The 21,787-nt window shown below is 40.9% G+C and overlaps 1 protein-coding gene across 1 annotated transcript in view; it reads right to left on the reverse strand.

The window, feature by feature from the left end:
• LOC141808505 (tomoregulin-2-like) overlaps positions 1-21,787 on the reverse strand; it is a 122,558-nt gene that overhangs the window by 12,262 nt on the left and 88,509 nt on the right. The window contains exons 5-6 of the mRNA XM_074695140.1: positions 13,363-13,459; positions 581-729 (exon numbers count right to left, since the gene is read on the reverse strand). Coding sequence (XP_074551241.1) covers positions 581-729; positions 13,363-13,459 — 246 coding nt within the window. The remainder of the gene's footprint in view (positions 1-580; positions 730-13,362; positions 13,460-21,787) is intronic.

The following is a 21,787-nucleotide window of genomic DNA, read 5'->3' on the forward strand; positions in this document are numbered from 1 at the left end:
AATCACTTTCAGGAGAAATTGAGACACTGGAGCGCCCTCTCCAATTAAATACACTATATTAAAGAGGATTCATTCTTATGTGCCTTTGTCGTCTCCCACATGGATGAGCAATACGAGTCAGTTTAGGGATTTAAGCACAGAGATTTAAAACAAAAAACACCTTTCCCTGGAATAGCTACAAACAAATACTGCACCCAAGTGAAAGACACTAAAGAAGGGATTAGTATTCTGTTAAATTATCGGTATACATAGCAGCACCAGTTATGTAGGGTTTTAAGGATTATCTGTGTGCGTATTCCAAAATATGATGAGTAAGAATATATAAAATCATAAGAATTGGTTGGAGCTGCAGCTGGAGGAGAGATACAGAATCCTGCTGTCTGCATTTAGCTCTGCAGGCTGCCTCATTTGCCTCTGTGACCTCGCTTCAACTGGGAGTCAACACCTGCCAGACTGACTGCATCCTGTGTGTGTGAGAGTGTTAGAGTGTGTGTGGTGTTAGAGTGTGTAGGTGTTGTTGTCTTTTAAAGTGTGAATGCATGCCTCTGTGTGTGAGTTAGTAATTTTTTTTTACTCTGACCTTGGCAGTGACCCAGGTACTTGACCTCGATACGTTCCTGCTTCTGACAGGACTCCTCCTTCACCTGGCAGGGGTTGTCATAGGAACGGCCATCTGAGGCACACACCGGGTTGAAGCTGATGTGGGAACAGTCAATGTTGCAGACACACCTGCAGAACAACAACATGCATTAGAATAATATATGAGATAACAATCTGTGTGTTATCTACCTGAAGTTGCAAAATTAATAAAATCTCAAACAGGAATGAAAATGAAAGCATCTTTTTTTTTCCAAGGGATGGTTGTGACTGCGTCTGACTGCAAAGGACACAGACTGAAACTCATTCAGGGATTAAAAATGAGACAGAAAATAACAGTACAGCTTGCACTCAGGCAGGACGTTGGACCGTGCATAGTAATCCTGTTCTGAGTCAGTTTGGCACATTAAATATGACACAATAGCAAATGGATTGAACTTTGCAGAGAGAGACAGGCTGCACAGAGGGATTGATTGACAATGGATGTGCTATTACAATGTCAGGAAGCTATTAATAATAAAGAGTTGAGGGTAAAAAGGACAAATGATAATGAAAATATGATAAAATTGGACATTTAAATACTGCAAAGGAAATTAGCACAGAATATTCAGACATAAACACCATCAAAGTGCAGACTCAAACAGCTTGGTGGAAAGATTCACTGAGGATTTCTTTTTTTCTGATTTAACAACAACTCGACTGAGAACGTTGGCTCCAAGGCCTCAAGCATGTCTGGTACAATGTTGTCACAGCTGAGCTCGGAAATGTGGCTTTATTCCCGCAATGGAAATTCAGTGATTTTGAGAAGCTATTTATAATCCTTGGTTGTCTGATTAACTTTAAACCAATGCATGTACTGCTGACAGCAGATGATAACCTGAAGCACCAGCTGGTCATGTCTGCAGAAGCTTCTCTGTATCACTGAGAGGTAGTCCAAATAATGCTTACACTGATGCAGCTTGAAGTGAGTACGGTTTCAGGGTGTTAAGATCCACTTATCCGAATTGGTTACAGATATTAAGATAAAAAATCTGAGTGTCGCAGTGGCACCCTTGATTGGTAAAAATGTCATGCAATGATGATGTCCCAGTTTGACATCATCTGATTTGTTGTACTGAAGTGTTTCTGTTTTGTTTCTCTTAGCTGTACTCTTCATCTTTGATGTTGCAAGACTCAGACGATGACCTTGTCTAAACCAAACTGAATAAAATCCCACTCAGACGTTCCTAATATTAATGAATTGTCTTTTAACCCAGTGGCAACCATCAAGGTTTGAATCATCTTGTTAGATTTACCCTGCTGTTTTTCCCTTCTCTGTTTAATAAATAATTTTTTCCTTCCAGCTGATTTTTGCTGCTGTGCTCTGTGGCAGAAACACAACATTAATTTCTCCAGCTTTTGGGTGATACTTTCAGCTCTTGCAAATTAACCGGCCAATTTGATGGCGCACCACTATTTTCCAATGAAAATTAAAGTGTGAGGCATTTTGTGTGTCGGTGTGTGTGGGCTCTTCTGCGTGTGTGACATCCACGCAAATGACAGGAAGAAGAGACAGACACCTGTGCGTGCACAAACTTGTGTGTGTGCGTGTGTATTTTGTTTAAGCGTGGTGTGACCCTTGAGTGTGAGGCAGGCCTGATCAGCAGAAATCACACCCAGATTGTCTTCCCCAGACAGTTGCTGCTGAGTAGCGCTGAACGCTAGATTCTGTAATTATAAATCTGTCATTATTCTCCTGCTCTTTTCATTTTCCCCTGGTGCCCGGCGCTCAGTAAAGCACAGGCATTCAGCTGTCTTACAGATGCATTTGCATACGGCCCACGTGGGTGCCCGCCAACACATTAACTTCTTCTTCTGCGCACACACACTCTGAAACACACCAGCCAGCAGACACCTTCCCAATCAGCCGTGATGATTCCTCCTGCTGACATTGATGTTGATTGAAATGCCGTGCAACAAAGCGTGGCGGTGCTCAGCTACTGTTGTGATGATGGATCAGCAAAGTAAGAGTGATGTGAAGAGAGGCTTCGTTATGCACAAGAGGAGACGCAGCTGTCTCAAGGTACACATATATCCAAAATTCAACCTGACATCGAAGGTGAGCCAATGAACCTTTCAGTGACCTGCCTCTGCACGGGGTTATATAACGACACTCAAACACTGTGACAGTTCAGTTTACTGAGACTACAAAAGAAACACATCTTCTTTTTTAGCTCAAGATAGTTTAATGTTGTATATTTTGACCCCCTGCAAACGCTTTTTACTCAGAATGTTGAATGAATCCTGAAAATCAGCATCATAACTATTTTCACAGATTACTTTTTAAGTAATCAACCTTGACATAAACCTCTGTGTCAATGATTTCAGTGATGGGAATTCAGATGCTTTGTAGTGGTCTAGATTTGGCTCAGCAAGAAACACCAGCTGTTTCAGCTCTCAAATGGCTCTTTATGGTACCATTGTGGCTAACAAGAGCCGGCTCTCAGAGTCAAGTTGATTGCTGCCAACACATCAGTGTAATTGTTGCCTTCTTTTACAGAGCTGAGTTCCTACAGGAAATTCAGGTAACAACAAAATGGCAAGGTCAAAGAAAACTGACGTCAACTAGTTTGAAAAATAAAAAGTTTTTTTCCCTATTAAAATCAACATTAATGATTCATTCAAATAATGTGCTGGTTAAGGCTTACTGATCCACAGATTAACAGAGATGGTCTTGCCAATGTTTCATGCCAATGTTTTGGTAGTGTTGCTGACAAATGAATGTTTTACAGTAAGGCAGTGTGAAGGATTTTGCATTATCTGAACAGGTTTATTTTGAAGAAGCCAACTAGATTTTAAGTAATTAACTGACTGTCTGGACACACCCCGCTCTAAGCTAATCAAAATGTCACACTTCACTATAAAAAAAAAAACTGTTTTTGAAAAATTAGAGACTGCCTGAGTTCTTAAGGTAGAAGATATATTTATTTTGCCGCTGATCCAAGAAGTGATGTCCTCGTTAACTGGAGCAAAAGGTGATTGGAGGTTTACAGTGAGCTAACTCAAGCTGCGTATTAAAAATTACTTGGACTATTTTGGAAAAAAAAAAGGGGGGGGGGGTAATTTATTTGAAAAGATAAAAAGTATTTTAAACAAATGCCATATGAAAATGCAGCTCACCTGATAACAGTCACGACAGAGCCTAATTTTCTGTGGATGTGGATCATCTCAGGCTCAAAATCTGGATCTTTATCTATGATCGAACTGTCACTGTATGAGTCCTGAGCAGCGTCTGCCCTTTTGCACACATGCACCACAGAAAGGTCAAATGTGTGCCGCCGGCTGCTTGACAAATACATTGTGTGGTCATGCCCTCATTGCAGTCACAGTGAAATACAAAGAGAAGCAAGGGTGGTGAAAAGAACCCATGAGGAAATATAAACTGTATTTTCAACCATCACTTCTCTGTTGCACCAGTAGTTTTAATATCATGATGTTCTTAACTCTCCTATACTGTCACTGAGACACTGAGATACCATTTGTCTTTCTGATTGTAAAGACAAAAAAAATGATAAATGTGGGAAACTGCTCTGTGTAGATTTCAGTGATTGCGTTTTCCCAAAAATAAGACAGGATTGTATTCCCTGTATTTGAAAAAACTGTGCTCTTCTTATGGTCACAGTGCAGACCATTGAGTAGCAATATTTGTTCACGACAGTGGACAACGCCACTTATCTGTAAAATGAGTGTGCCCCACATGACAGAGAGCAGCAATCACTCTCAACTACAGTACAAGGAGCACAAACAGACCGTCTTGAAAATGCTAACAGTTGGATAAAATCTCATTAAGACCTCAAAGCAACCACTTCAAAACGTCTGGCAGGAGAGTGTGCGAGTGTGTTACTAAGGAACTGATCAAATGTTTGCCTTTAACCAGAGTTGTCATCCATCTGGAGGCCTGTGAGATCACTACAGAAGCAATGTATATTGCTGTGTATTAAGAAAGCAAGGTGGCCTGAAGCCTCATTAACTGCATTTTTTTTGTGGAATAACTGGTAAACACCAGCGCTATAAGTGCTTCATTTACATAGATATTTAAGTTTTTCTTGGCAAACAGCAGATTCATCTAACAACTACGAATGCTATGGTGGAGAAATCCAGAGTGTAACCTTAATGAAGGAAACATTTTAAGCTTCTTTTCCCTTCCAGAAAAATCAGACTCCATACTAAGTGTACACCAGTAATCTGGAGAAGGGAGTCATCAGTCAGTCTTTTCACATTCTTCAGCATCATTTAAAGGGGCTGTCAGGGGTTTAAAAGTGATCTTGAAAAGTCTCCCTTCTAGATGTATGCCTGATTGTAATCCACACTTTAATATGACATTACCAGCACTGATATTGGTGGTCATGGGTTGTTTTAAATTGCTACTTCTTAGCTTCCTGATTGGGTCGACCAGGACCGGATTGATTTACTGCACACCAAGGCCTCTATGACAACACCACACCGGCTGACGAAGGTTGGTAGTGAGAAGAGATAAAACACAGAGATCTGTGTTTTTTCTCTGCTAAAAACGTTTTCTCTGACTAATTTTGTAGTGATGGTGGACACAGGGGCCTAACTGTCAGACAGAAAAAGGACAGAAGAGCAGAAGAAAGATAAACGGGAGAGTGATACAGCCTGAGGCTGATAAATACCCTACCTCGGGCGTTGTATTCAGTAAAAAGTTGTCTTGAACCGAGAAAATTTGTTTTGATCCAATCTCCATTAAATTCAAAACAAACACATGCCTTACTAAAAGTACTTTACGACAGTGTGAGGAGACCCCAGACCACAAGGTGGCGAGGGAGTGCAATTGAAACAGATCCTCCTCATAGCATCTCTAGGTTTAACACAACTCATCTTTAAGAGTGTTGGTTTGGCAGTTGTCACCAACCCTTATGTAGCAAATACTCCATATTTTATTTTAATATTTAGAAGAAAACAATCATCCTTTTCTTGACGGAAGATAAAACTGCAAAATGGCCCATAAAAATCACAAGTCCTATTCTCCCAAAGCTAGTAAAAACACTGATCTGTTATCATATTTTTATCACACAACAGCCTGTATTTGGACAAGTGTTAAATCATTTAAGAGGCATTCACACACCTCTACCTTTGTTGTGCTCATGTGGATGCATATCTCCCTTCAGAGGATTTCTGAAAACCTCATCAGTTAAACTCAAATTATGAGCGCAGCTAGATACCACTGGAGGCAAATGAGAAAAAGTACTCTGGTTTAACCTTTAAAGATTATAAGACACAGAGTCTAATTTTACAACAGCCGCCCTCAAGACAAGATTAAGCTTACAATTAAAGTGTTGGCGTTATCGCAAAAACTATCTAAATGAGAATAGTTTCAGCATGAAGGGAAGAAGCGAAGGAAACTGTGAGGAACTTCATCAAAATCTTAAGAGCCTCTGAGCTAAAGCAAAATTTCCCCGCCAAGCTGCTGTGAGAAAAAAAAGAGCTTTACAAACACGCGTACACACAACCTCCCATCGTAGAGGAGCTCTCAGAGTCTCAGCCATCCCGAGAGGCCGCTGTTGGTCACAGGCTGATGTCTGGGCTCTATACATTTTTAATGAGGCCTCTCACTTTCTCCACAATAGGCACTATACCACCAGACTGCAGTGCGTCAACACATCCTAATGCTGCTCGCACACACATTCGAACACCCACAGACAACCGTGCGTGAAGAGTCATACACATGCATGAAGCGGCGCTGTGATAAACCCTGTTTCCCCTTCTCTCTCACACACACAAAATCACTGCTTCACACATTCTGCAGAGAGGTACAAAAGGGTAGAGAAGTGTTAAATACAAGTCAGCAGTGTGTGTTTGTGTGTGTGTGTGTAGGTGTGTAGGTCTGCTGTACATATTCTTGGAGCGTGTGCGACACGCGTGTGTGAGGATACTCTCTTAGCAGGATGTGTCGTATTGATTAGGTTCCTGCGATTATTTCCCATCACCCCCCTTGGCCCACCCCGCCCCCAGACTGTCTGCAGGCTCACAAGTGAAAAGGCCACTTTACACACATTAAAACTATCACAGACACACACATACACAGCAGTCAAGTCCAATGGATTCAGTGGCTGCTTGGCAAACCGTATTGCAAGGGAACACTGAAATGATTTTCATAATCCTAAGCTTCAAATTTCAGTGTAATCTTTTTGCAAAAATGTGAGAGGCACACAGGGGGAGATAGAGGAAGGGGGGTTAAGAGGAAGAAGAGTGACAGGGAGGAATGATTGGCTTGTTAAACAGAGAAAACAAGGCAGGGGGATAGAAAATAAAGGTAAAAGCAATGTATGCGCACCAAGTAGTAAATAATAAAAAGCCTTCAAAAGACACATCGCACAGATCACTGGACAACCCTCTGAGGTCCATGTGGGAGGGAGCATTGCTGGAGTTTTGTGAACTATAAACATGTAAAGCTAACTGAAAGTTATGAAACACAAGAGAAAAAAGCTGCAACAGAGAGGAAGAGAATACAACCACAAAGACACACATTGATGAATGAAAAATATGATGGCATATGGAAACTAGAAAAGCACTCGGAGTGCATAGACCTCCGCCAAGCATATTGTGATTGTCACGCAACACTTTAGTCCTACTTTAACGTTATACTCCCTTTCAGCAGACTGTCTGCTGCAATTTGGTGTTTATTTTTTAAAATAATGTCCAAATTTATTGCCGCAAGTCACAATTTGAAGGTTACTGTTTTTTTCCAGTTTCTTTGAAATTTACTCCAAATTGCAAGCTTAAAAGGTAACAATTAGCAAATAATTTATTTGAAATGAAATCAAAACCCACCACAAAATGTTTTTAGAAGTATCTCAATGTTTCTGTTATTTCCAGAGAAGCAGGTGATAAATAGCTGCTTAGTTCTTGAATACAGAAGTTAGGTTCATTGTTTCCTCTGATAGTTACCTTTGAAATGTTGAGTGAATAAATCAATTTCCCAACAAGCAGTTGATTTGTTATTAAATTTCACCAAGTTCTTTAGTACCGAGTTTGTTGATACCCATAACTGAGATCACATGCAAAATGATACACCTTTAAGATTAGGCCTATAATGTTTTACATGATACAACTTAAGGCTTTGGATGTGGTATTCACCAAGAGTGGGGTTGTAAATTGGCCTTACCTGATTGTGATAGACACTGCGAGTACAGGCGCAGTGCAAAACAGAATCTGGCCAGAAGTTATATGCTCATTTTTTTAACCAAATTCTCATGAAATTTTGGGGGTAATTTCAAAGAAATAAGATGTCTCTGTCTGTGGCGGGCGTCGTCTTGGCCAGGTGGGGGTCTGCAGCAGCGTTTTGCTGCAGTGGGCCCCTTGCTGGTCCTGTAGCGAGGCATGCCCGGGTGGAGGCGTCCTGGCTTTAGACTGTGGACGCCGCCCAGTGCAGTCGGCCTCCTGGCGTTTCCTGACCTGGCTCCTCTGTACTCAGCCACACGATTTTTTATCTACACATTTAAAATCATGTATTGTGTGTGCATATGTATGTGTGTGTGTGTGTGTGTGTGTGAGAGTGTGTGTGTGTGTGTGTATATGTGTGTGTGTGGGTGGGTGGGTGGGTGGTGCTTTGGGGTGGAGTTTGAATGGGGGGGCGGGGACTGTTTTTAACATGTATAGCACTTTGTGCTGCATTTCTTTTAATGTATGAAAAGTGCTTTATAAATAAACTTGATTTGATTTGATTTGATTTGAAGAAACAACTTTGTCTAATTATTACCTTAGTGTGATGAAATTTGCGGACCTCTAGAGTAAAGTGTTACCGATAATCTGTTACCTGATAGTGTTGAAAATGATGATGACCCAGTACCCATATCTTAGTATCTTAGTATTGCCAGGATCTGGGTCGTGCTTTTACATCTGTCAGAAATTATGGTGACCTTGTCTTGTATTCTTTTGCAAAGCAATCCGACCATTTATTGTGGGGTTATGTACACATATGGTGAAAATGGCCCTATCTCACAATGATAAAGAATACTTTAAAAATGCTGGATCCAGATGGTGATCCAGATCACCTCCATATTTAATCACAGTTTCCTTGTCTCATTTTGAACAATTCCTGAAAATTTCATCAAGATCAGTTCATTATTTTTTGAGATATGTTGTTCACAGACAAACAGACAAACTCACCCAAAAACATAACCTAGGTGGTGGAGGTAATAAATAACTACAAAAAAGAATCATGAAAAGTGACAAAACAACCACAAGGACACAAAAAAGCTTAAAACAGCCATCAAAATTAAACATTTATATACCTAACTACACGGGAGAATGACTACAAAGAAATACAGAATCACAACAAGGCATGCCAGATGCTTGCAAAAAGATGCAGACTCCAAAGAAATCTATGTGCAACAGCATACAGCAACAAAAAAAACGCAGCAAAGACATTTAAAAAGACTACAGCGAGTCAGAGAGATCAAATACCACAACAAAGACATGTTTCATAACTGCAAAGATGCTTTAAAAAAACTCCAACACAACGGCATAAAAAGCCTACAAAGAAATGTTGGATGAACACAAAAGGAACATGCTTTTAATGTGGATTCATAGCAGAAAAGCGCCTCTAGATAAGCCAAGGTGAGTATAATGCATCACATGCTTCCTGTGGTTGCTGAGCAGCACGTGTATGGATGCACCCAGCACAAGGAGAATAAAGCCAGCCTGCATGCCTGTGACTTTTTCATTGAAATTCCTTTTTTACTCTTTATAGAAAAAGCTTCAGAACTGACGCAAGTGCTGCCTCTGAAAAATCCCTCGCTCCTCTTTCCGAGGGTCTAAACCCAGCATTTACACGCTGAGTGTCCCTGCAACCCCCTCTCTATGACTGGCCTGCTATCTTCTCCTTCTCTATCTTAATTCTATCATGACTAAATGGTGCTATTGATGGCTTTGAAAGCAATGGTTTTTTTGTGGGTAATTACAGTTTTACACCACAAATGGATCTAAATGGGTTTTCGTGACACTTTATTGATCCTTGAGGGGTAAATTGGTCTTTTTCTGCCTCAAGAATACAGATCTGAAGGGGTTCCGTAGGGATAGCACAGCCATTTGCCACAGCAGGGTTAAATGCACAACAGTTAAGCCAAAATAGGTTCAAGCAACAGAATGCACTACCGGGCGCATTTTGTTTCCTTATTTCTGTCCAGAAAGTGATTCACACATGATGAGTAAGGAGAGATCTCATTTCGTACTCACCAGACTGCTGTTAAAAGTCAGACAATTATTATAACAAGATGATGAAAATAGCCCTCGTGCACACTGTGAGAGGCAGGGGTTCTCTAGATGTTGTCAGATTTGGGAAAATGATAATCTGCTTTAAGATGAAAATATCTCAGTGTCTTACCATCAGTCTACAAAGAAGAAAAAATCAAACAGGCCATTAACAAATAAGCAGCGCTTGTTGACCATCAGTGTGCACTTCCTCTCACATTACGAATACAGACTGCTCTTTATACAACCAACAATACCAGGACAACATTTATTTATGCCTCTCTGTTTGTATGAAAATATGAGCCTTGCTATTATAACACTTCAGCTTTTGTCACCTGGTCTTTGATTACCATCATCTCTCTGCACTTTGTGTTTGATTAACTGACAGTCTGCTTGATTAAATCAGCTGCGTCTGATTGGAGGAACCTGTCATTTTAATCAAACCGATCCTCCGCCGGGCCAGAGGTTGTCTGCTGTTTGATGAAAATTACCTGCTGATGGGTTTGCAATTACTTGTCTGATTATTCACTGGATACAGTCTGATCAAAACACCTTCAGGCTTTTGTAAGAATTAAAAGTACCTGTAGTGTCTTTTAAACAAGAAGAGACACACACAAGTATTTCACCAAAACAAATGAGTGACTTTGTCCAGTGTCTTCTCACTGCAGAGGAACAAGTCTGATTTCTTGTTTGGGCTAAATTCGTGTTATTGAGGCTCCATTTCCTTTTATGTTTCGGGTTTAGTGTGCACACATCATCAGCGGTGCATTTTGCTGTTGTGACCTTCTAAATTCCACCTCGGGGGGATTAAGAAACTGCCACTAAATCCATTTCTGCGTTTTAGTAGAATATTAAGGTGCATTTGTGAAAGTGGGTGGCATCAGGAGGAGCGGAATCAAGCTGTTTGGTATTTGCAACGAGGCTTAGAATGCATCATGAGGCTGTTCCTTTTGCATTACGGTTATTGCACACCAGGGTACATTATCTTTCCATTACATCGAGCAGTTTGATAGAGTCATACTCTCAGGGCACTTCTAATTTCTAGCAGTACGTCTGGGATTTCTTATAAACGCTGCTTTCCCTTTTGCTGATAGCAGCTGATCTTTGTTCCACACCACATCAGTAATGTTGGTTCATTTAAGCTCCAATCAAGCTGCAGAAGGCAAATACACTGATGCAGGAAACAGCTCACCAGTTGAGCCTTCATCTAATTGGTCTTTGCACCCTTGTGTTTACTTTGCACCCCTGAGGATGTTTTTACTGCCGCTTCCTCACTAATGCACACGGGCAAGTGGTCTGATAACACATTACCTTCATCCGCCTCACCCGCAACAAACGGTTAAATTTATGACAAACGTTTTTTTTTTTTCCTCTGAACTAGTTTTTCCTCGTGCGAGTCAAAGTCATTTTTGGCCTGACATTGCTGAGTCCTGTAGGGTCCGTAATTGGATTTCCAGAATAAGCGAAAATCTCCTTTCTCTCAGTGCCCCGCTCTGGTAATTGAGGTTAAATGAAATGGTCAACCATGCACTAAACCTCAGCGGGTGTTGAGCTGCAGAGGTGAGCGGTATAGACAAGAGCTTGAATCTAAATTTCCAAGTGTTAAACACTGGAGTTAAAGCACAGAAACAAGGCACTGTGGAAAGTAGTGATACACGTATTTATCACAGAGGATATTTGGACGATATAAGGATAAAGATACACCATCCTTTGAAAAATCACACATCTCTTACCTTTCAAATTAAAACTACAAATCTTTTATGGTCCCTTCAAAATTAAATGCTATTTAATGAGACACTAAATTATACTTTGAGAAGGTTTTGCCGACTTTACCACATGAGGTCATTATTACTTTACTTTGCATTAAGATCTGTGAAAACCTTTTTAGGTAAGGTATTGTTGAGTCACTGCTGCAATGATGCAATCATATTTCTGTGTGTGCAACTGCCTTAAAAAACAGATGATGTCATTCGCCAGATCTGGGATCTTGGTGATGAACCTGATATTAGGAATGATGAATTTCTGGAATCATATACTGGCAGTGAGCATCTCTGATGAATAAGGTCTCTGTATCATTTTCCTAAACTTTGATATGTGATAGATACAAACTTGTACACTGTTTATAACTCTGGAAACAGGATGCTCCATCCACTGGAGGATATCTCATGAGTCACACAAGAGTTGTTTTTGATAGAAAGTACTGAGACTGCTGGAAATCCGAAAACATAAAAACACCTGACAAAGCATTTAAGCACTGAAAAATAATTTCAGCAGAAGCTCAATAAAGTTTTTAAGAAAGTTTGTGCCAGTAAAAGTGCTCTCATGAAAGGAAAGGCAAGGCAAATATATTTATATAGCACATTTCAGCAAGGCAATTCAAAGTGCTTTACAGAGAAAACATATGACAAGCAGATAAAAAGCAGATAAAAAATAATAAATTACAAAAAAAAAAGAAAAAAAAATGAATATAAGCACAAATGTCGCAGTGCAGGGTTGTGCAATAAAAAAAAGATGTCAAAATAATTTGTTAAAATTCTCTAATAAAAGGCTGTTAATAGGTGAGTCTTCAACTTGGATTTAAAGGAGATGAGGGTTTCAGCAGACTTGATATTTTCTGGCAGTTTGTTCCAGATATTTGGAGCATAGAAGCTGAATGCTACTTCTCTATGTTTGGTTTTGACTCTGGAAACTGAAAGCAGACCTGTTCCAGATGACCTAAGTGGTCTTGATGGTTCATACTGAATTAGAAAACCATTGATATATTTTGGCCCTAATCCGTTCAGAGCTTTGTAAACCAACAGGCGTATTGTTAAGTCTATGAAACAATGACTGCTGTAAAAGTCAACAAACTATATGGACAAGGGGACCATCACTGACATCCTATGCAGAGGATCACTTTGTGTATCCATGGTATTGATGCTCTGCCCTGTTTATTCAGGGTGGGACAAAATGTTGGTTTGGCAATTTATTGTTGTCCCAGCCTGTGCGGTACACTGTGGATATTTTAATTTAATAAACATAGCCCTCTTAATAGATTTCCCTGCCAGTTAGCCTTACCGCGTCACTACCTCATGACTCCTTACAGTGGCACTAATGAAATGAATGAGGCTAACATGAATGGAGATTAACTGGGTGAAGAAGCAGCTGACAGAAGAAGGCAGTGAGATGAAGTCAAGAAGGGGTGAAAAGATATGCAGAGATGTGAAAGCTACTTGTAAAACCAAGAAGAAAGATGAAAAGGCTATTTTAGCTTTTTATGCTGAGGCAAGAGAAGGAAGAGGAACACTCGAGCCTCCTTGGGTATTACTCTCACCTGCATAAGACGGTGAGAAATACATATCTATGTGCTATAAACAAGCCTGATGAATGATATATTTATGCGAATAGAATAAATTAGATGTCATTGAGGTGTGGTTGTTGTGAGGGAAGCCTGCTCAGATTGAAAAATGGTTTAAAGAGTAAGATGGATAACATAAAAGGTTTATGTATCTGTGTGTGTTAGTGCAAACTCACCAAACATCCTCTGCGTCCACATCACACTCAGCCCCAAACTGGCAAATATCACAGGTGGACGTTTCCTTCTGCCCGGCCTCTGCTGAGCCCTCTCCTCCTGAAACACACAAAAAGAGACAAAGAGAAAACATTTTACATTTGTTTCACTTCCCTGGACTCTATTTTTCTTAAACCCTACTGGTTAACTCAGAGGCAGTTAAAATCTGTAACGAGGGCCCTTAACCATGCTCTGCTCACGAAGCAATGTGACCGTGAGAAATCTTCATCGGACAACTCAAGTGCATTCACATTCCGCCATATCCCTCCATAATCCCACCCGAGCCTATTCCCTCATCCTTTCACTCCTTCCTCCTCTTTTTTCCTCCACCCTTGCCAGACTCTCATCATTCCTGATATCCCTGCTGATCTTTCTGGAGACCCTCTTTTATTTCATTGCGCTGGGTTTTGCTCGCGTTGTGAGTGCAACGGCTCCTTGGCGGTGATGTGGGTACTGGCGTCAGGCTTATGGCGGCTTAGGGACCCCGTCGGTGCATATCACGCTTCATGATCGGCCGAGGGGGAGAAGAGAGAAGGAGAGAAAAAAAGCAATCTGGCCAATCTCAAATTGCATTCTCGTACCACAAAGGACTCCTCCAGTCTCTGCACGCTTTCACTCGTCTTCGCTTTCCCCTCGGCCCTCTCCTCCATTAGAAAAGCTCTATTTTTAAACTTACTGGGCCCCACGAGGACAACTTTGGAAGTGAAGACGAAAGAGGAGGAACTTGGCATCATTTCCCCATGTCATATCTTTAATCTTCCAAACTCTCACACACACATAGACACCCACGTAGCTGCCACCTTGCATTGCTCCCCCGTGTCCCCTCTTTCATTTTCTCCCTCTGAAACTTTTGTTACCTCTCGCCATCCCTGGTGACATGCTGGATGAAATGAAAAGAAGTGTGGTGAAGAGGTTTAACCTGATTTTCTGCCATCAAGCTTAAGTCTGGTTCGACTCTTATTTTAAGGTCAAAGTCAGTTAACTTCACTACTCTGTCTTTCAACGCGAATATGGTTAGAATATGATTGGCCTCTTCCAAAACTCTCAGCTTGGATTCTGTGGCTGCTGGGTAAGATTATCCAACAGCTTCATTTCGCCTCTTTTCCCTGTGTCCAAAAAACACAATGCAGCCTAAAAGAGTGAAAAGTTCCTTTGCTGAGGATGTTAAGCTCCTTTCAAACGTTCTGTCTTGGCATACAGGTTTTATTTCCTCCTCCTTTTTTTTCAAGCTGGCTCTGAAGCTGTAGGTGTTGGAAGGCTGGTGCTGGTGAGACAGCGTGTCCCCTGAATGTTGAACATTTGCAGTCAGGTGGAAAGATGTACATCCTGTATTCCCAGCTGTGGTTTGCTTTACCTTCAGGTCACACGACAGACAAAATAGCGACTGAGGTGTGAAGCTGCGTTGGCGTGTAGCCCAACAGAGGCGCCCATTTCAGCAAATGTTCTCATACATAACACCAGAATCTAATATTTCAAATTTCACTGGAGCTTCAATTTTCAAGCATAACCCTTCCTGATTCACCTTAAAAAGCTTTTATCTTAAAGAAATACTAAAAATGACTTTTCTCTTGACTGAGTAGGCTAGGAAACAAAACAAACAGTAAACAGCCTAGTGCCTAAAAATTGGACTAACACATAAAACATTGGTTGAAAACACATTCAACCCACCTGCATGGCTCAGACTTGTACAAAAACATGTGAAAACAATGTAGAGGATACCATACAAACTAGGCCACAACTCTTCCTACAGTTACACATCCTAAGACCCAACTTTATGAGCAAGTTTACTACAAACACACGGTACTGGTTAGCATTTATTGTATCAATATGTGTTTTTCTCCTTACAAAAGAATAAAGTTCAAGACATTAAACAGACTTTGGCACATGCAGAAGCCAAATGGTTGATGGAGCTGCAGAATTGACATCCTGCCTCTTCTGCTTTCCAAAACACACCTCAAACTAATTGATCAAATGACAGAGATTTTTCAGGATTTCAGTATGGTGCAGTCACTCAAAATGATGAAGACTTCGATGACTTGTGTTAGTTTTATGTTTTCTCTCCCTGTTCCACCTCTACTCATCTGGTGCACACGGGGCAGTAGTCAGCACTTATCTATGTCATGGTTTTTTTATTTATTCACTTTTTACAGAGTCAAATACCATTTTCAGAAATGACCATCTGTTCAGCTCAAAAGTGAAGCAACAGTCACCAAGATATGTCAAACACCTCCATGTCTCATGTTCCTGAGAGGCGCCTGCTCATCTGTTTCTTATAAGTCTCTGTTTCTCATGGACAGGCCCCACCATGACTTTAGTCTGTGGTATTAACCAATTAAAAGGTCTTAAGTTTGGCACATTCCAACTAGGGATGCACGATAACTGTTATGTCAATATTTGACAACTCATTTAGTCGATACCGATACTGATACTTTTCTGTGCACATAATTGCAGAGATTATCAACTCTCTTCTGCATTGGAAGTAGCATATTGTATTATGGTGCATACTCTTACCACATTGGTTATGTAATCTTCCTTTCTTGTGCAAGATTAAACTGTATATTCATAAATGACAATTTCTTGCATAAAAAACATTCAAAAAACGAAATCTTATTTAAACGCTGGATCATACTCTCCTGAGAAAATCATAACATTATCCGCAACCAGGGCAAAATTGACCAATTTAACAATTGGCGACAAACCAAATACAGGACAACACAATCTGAAACAAAACCACAAAAAGTGCAAAATTTATCCAATATTTCATTTTTAAGCCAATATTGGCCAATACCGTTAACTTACCAATATTATCGTGTATCCTTAATTCTAGCACTATTATGATGAGATTATCATTTCTGATGCATTTCAGGAAGCTGAGGAATTCACATACTGGTTGACTTCACTGCACAGGGCAGGTCCCCTTTAAAACACACTGACCTAAAAATGCTTTCAAACTCAGATCAATAACAGGACTTGTTCCTGTCTCATATCAGACTGCAAGGTACTGTTAATGCCTGACTGCAGATGATTGAATTAGCCATTTGTAAGTCTCTGGCCAATCACACAAGTGTGGTTTCCTCTGTTTCCATCCTTCCTGAATGAAGTGATGTGTGAAATTTTCCCAGGCTCTCACTGCCTGGTCTCCCTAGCTTCTTTCTGTCCTCTGTCAAACGATCAGCTCCACATAACAGCTCGTGGCCAAGCAAGCATGTAAGCTCTCCTGTGGGGGGAGGGTCAGGGTGTTTCTTACAGGTGTGCATGTACACGCACAACACTGATGTGTACACTGTCTTTTGTCCTTTGTCTTCCTGTCCTGACACTTCTTGTATGCACACAGTCACACACACTCTTTCCCAAGATCCACACACACACACATTACTGCAGGCCCAATTACCAAAGGCGGCAGGGGACAGGCAGTGTTTTCCACTCTCCAAATCCCTGATAGAGTCTCCTGTAGCACTAACACAACATCTCCCCTGTTTCTGCGTCTGCTAATCCTTGGAATCAGGAGACATGGCTGGGTAATGACTGAAATGATTAGCCCTTCTACTGCCCCCACAATCACTCCCCCACCATCTCCTACATCACCTCGTATTGATCCACGCCTGGACTAGACCGGTCGACTGGCCTGATCTGTGACAACTACATCTAAAATCCTTTATTTGATTTGTTCTTTTGGTTTTGAGCTGCTCACTTTAACAAACACGTCATCTTTTTGGGGGGAGTAAAGCTTTTTGGGACTTTGGACAAACAGAAAGGGTGGAGTAAAAAGAAAACAAGGACTTGATAAGAAGAAATGAGGAGAGTCTGAAAAAGATGAGAAGAGACTAAAACACAGAGGAGTAAACATGCTGGCATGGTGGTGGCTTCTTTATGTTAGTCCTGTGAACCTTCATATCGAGGTTGAACAGTGTCTTTTAACCTATTACTGCTGTCTGGAGCCTGACCATGCTGAAAATGCCATATACTTGTAGTGTGGGAGACACACACACAAAGTCGAACACAACAGAAATAAACTTCATGAAAACCCAAGACACCTCTCGTAGTGTGAGTCATGCATTCAAAAAGCTTTCCCAGTGGAAAATGAGAAAGGTTTGCTGTGAGGGAAGAAACCAGCGTGACCAGCCTGAGCTCATTTAAGCAGAGAAGGCTGAGGTGCTTTTGTAGGAGCAAGCCCTGGTCCATTGGTTTGGCTAATGTAAGTGAAAGTCAAAACCAAGGGCCGGCACTGTCTGTACAATGAAACACACTCACTCTACAGCTTTTATCTTCAAAATAAAATGAGATCAATCGCTATATTCAGTCTTTATGGAATGACTTTTTGAGGGCTTTTTAGCCTTTCCCCGGTAGTACAGCTCCAGAGAGAAAAGGATTGGGAGGAGAGATCAAGAATTAAATCACAGTGAGACACAAAAAGTGCTTGATAACTCCTTACTGCAAAAGTGACCCATCTCATTTAAGGAGGCACATTGTGATGTGAGGTGAGAGATTAGCCTCAACTGCAACTACAAAGACTTATCAGACTTTCAAGTAGGTCATCTGATTTCCTGCGTGCTGGACAGCCAGAACATAACTACAGCAAGTACATTTGTACAGTTGCCAGGTGTCACCTTGTTGATTGTGGCTGCCTTTTGCGGCAGCTTACTCTTCTTTGTCCGTTTCTTGTAAATTTTTTCCTCTTTTTTTCATCATCTTTGTATTTGGAGTGGATCATTACTTTGTATGGACCCTTTGTTGGCCATGAACACCAAACTGGTTGTGTCTTCAGTGATATTTTTGCTACTTTTGCTCCTGTGTTTGTCCCGAGATATTACACATAACATTGGCCGCATTGTTCACATGTGAAATCAGCTGTTAGCAGCCTGTAGCATGTCAATGCTAACTGGTGCAGGGTCTGATGTCTGTCCACAAGGTGAGAAGGAGGTGAGGATGACGTGATGGTACTCAGGTAAGAGCTAAGAAGTGGTGACATGGACCTGTCCGTCCATCTATCGTTATTTGGAACTTAATCTCCACTAAGATGGATGAGCTAGCCGTGCTAACCCAGCAACAGAGGGAATAACAGAAAGCAGAGTAGCATTATGCTTTTCACAGACATGGCTAACAGAGCTAACACTGGACATAAACGCCACATTGGAAGAACTTCACCTGCTGTAAGCAGACAGGATACAGGAGACAGAGACTGAACAGACTGCCAAAGAATCTCAGTCCTGGACCCGTGGGATGTGGATGCTGGCTGACTGGAGAATGATGGACAAGCTATTATCATGTATTTTTCTTATGGACCCTTTTGCACTTTCTGTACACTTTCTTACTTTTGTTTTCTTGATTGCTGCTGTGACTCCTGAATTTCCCCTCAGGGATTAATTAAGTATTTTCTATTCTATTCTTTTTGCTGCAGATTGAATGTATCTGAAAGCCTGTTGCTTGTCATTTCTGTGTGTAAGAGTCAGATTTGGGAAAAACATCACACTTCTCTTTTACATGTATAAAGAAGCAACATTATCAAAAAAGAGAAATCCCAATCTGTTCTGAAGCTTAACAAGGATTAAAGATGAAACAAAGTTTTAGTACACTTATCGTGATAAGGGTATTTATGCACCAGTAAAGCCCAAGTACAGATGTGCAGATTTAAGCTGGTGCTGTTATCTTGCTTACTGATTTAAAAATCTCTCAAAAAAGGCTTCTCGAGTGGAAACTGTACAAGAACACAGCCATGGCACGTTAGAGCCTTCCTGCTTGTAGATAATCAGTGAAACAAAAAAGTTGTGTCTGTGAGAGCAACTGCAAGAGAGATCATTTACTTGCATGAGCATACGGAGAGAACAAGAGAACAATTTCTCTTTGTGAGCAAACATGTACCCACATTTACCCACATGCACAAAAAACACACACCCAAACACAGACAGCAGATTTAGGGCAGCGTAGCATGCAGCTATCATAGGGATGATGAATGAAGCCCACATATCCCTGGAAAACAGAGCAAGACCACTGTGACCTTGGTTGCAAACACACTGGGGAGAGACAGAAGAGAGGAATGGAGAAAAAACACGGGCTGTTATATCTCACATATGGCTGTGTGTGTGGTCTTTGTAGGGTGCTTTGGTAACAATAGTGAGCCATGTGGGGTTTACACAGAATCTGTTTCAAAGGGGTTTAGACTGGGCTCAGACACAACATGTTTCAAGCCATTTCTCTGAACTCTTTGGGGCTTTTAATAGAAGGTTTGTAAGATTTGTTCTGGTGTGTTGCAGTATGAGACTGTCTGGCAGAGACTGACTGCTGTATAGGCTGCCTCAGCAACAAACTATCAGAGTGATGTCCAAGTTAATCTTGATGTGTTGACTAATAGCTTTCATAGTTGACTAAAAGGAGGGAATGTGAAGTTAATTAGACATGGATCATTTATTTCACATTGACATAGATCAACATTCGAATGAGAAGTTGAAAAACTGATACTTATGACCAACTTTAAGTCATGGGACATGTTTCATGCCACCTGTGGAGAGACATGTTTAACTAATGCTCCTGAGGGTCATATTACAGAAGCTATGAGTAGGATCTGTTTTAATTGCACTTCCTCGTCACCTTGTGGCCCGGAATCTCCACACACTGTCATAAATACTTTTAGCAAAGCATGTGTTTGTTTTGGAATTAAATAGAGATCGGATCTAAACAAATTTTCTTTATTTGAGACAACCTTTTACTGCAACGCGCCAAGGTAAGGGACTTATCAGTTAAGTTACGCTGCACTGCGGTTTGCTAATGTGACAACAAGTTCACACTGTCTGTTTGTAAGTAGTTAAGCAGCCATTTATATTTAGCGCAGCTGCCAGTCCACTGCTTTAAGACATGCCCGTAATGTGTAATGTTAATGAATCCCGTTTAACTATGTCCTGCTCGAGCTAAAGGCTAATTAGCCTTTAGCCCGGGCTGTATCACTCTCCCGTTTAGCTTTCTTCTTCTCTTCTGTCCTTTTTCTGTCTGACAGTTAGGCTCCTGTGTCCACCATCACTTCAAAATTAATCACAGAAATCATTTTTAGCAGAGAAAAACACAGATCTCTGTGTTTTATCTCTTCTCACTACTAAACTTCGTTAGCCGGCGCTTGTTGTCATAGAGACCCAGACATGTTGTAAATCAACCCGGTCCTGGTCGATTCAATCAAGAAGCTAACGAGTGGCAATTTAAAATGACCTGTAACCAGCTGTATTGGCGCTGATAATCTCATTTTAGAGGGTGGATTACGATCAGGCATATATATAGAAGGGAGAATTTTTAAAGATCACTCTGAAACTCCTTACAGCCCCTTTAAAGTCATGGGACGTGTTCCCCGCCACCTGTGAGGGACTCATTTAACAAATGCTCCTGTGGGTCATGTTTAAGAGAAGCAATCTCTGTGGTTGAATTAGTTGGTGGAACTACAGCCTAATGTCATAGAATAGCATTAAAAATGCATGCAATCCCTATTATGAATGGAAATAGATACTGCATGTGGAGAATTGGTTCAGACGATTCAACAAACAAAAGCTTTTAATCATTAATAAGAATTCATCAGTGCAGGTTCACATCAGAACTTCCTGTCAGTAAATCAAGACTGCTTAACTTAGTATGGACAGCACCCTTCTCTATTCTGCTTGTATTGACATGAAAAAATAAGCTAAGCCTCAGTTAAACACTGTGCAAATATGAAGCACAAAGTAAAGCCTCTAAGTGAAACTACTGTAAGTTCAATCATCACTCTCAACATTGGATGCATGGCTGTGATATTACACTGCATTAGTTTAATCTGCGTGTTGATGATAAATCACTCCTTATACATTCACTCAATTCCACTAAGTGTTCCTGAAGAGATGTAAAAGCAGCAGAATAATTGCACCATGCCAGCAAAACAAAATTAGGGTCTATTTGTAGGTGTGATAAATCTTCACAAGTGCTGTTGTCTTCCTGTAAACAGACATGTGATCCATGAAAGGTGATACAGGAAGCAATAAACATGAGCCAGATAGCTGATAATGGCCCAGATTATGATACTGAGTCTTTGGTGTATCTGCATCACACTGTGAGCGGTGCACAGGCCTGAAATCATCTGAGTCATTCGAGACGCAGTCTTTCCGTTGTATGGGGGAGCTCCATTAAAAGAAGACCACGCTGACAATTAAACTTTGAAGCCCATCAATCAATATGACATTATCAACAGGCCGCTGCCCCAAGTGGCCGATCTGACGGGGTGAGCTGGGCCAGAGAACAGAAGACAGCCAAATAATCCATAAACATAATGGACATCAATATTGAAAAGATGACAGATGAGACTGCCGACAGAAGCCAGGATTCAATTTCTATTCTTTTTTTTACCCTGCAGGACACCATATCGCTTTTCACAGAGTCATT

This window comes from Halichoeres trimaculatus, unplaced genomic scaffold, assembly GCF_033239565.1.
Source record: "Halichoeres trimaculatus isolate MK-OKI-2021-1 unplaced genomic scaffold, fHalTri1.1 fHalTri1_scaffold_19, whole genome shotgun sequence".
Lineage (NCBI taxonomy): Eukaryota > Metazoa > Chordata > Actinopteri > Labriformes > Labridae > Halichoeres > Halichoeres trimaculatus.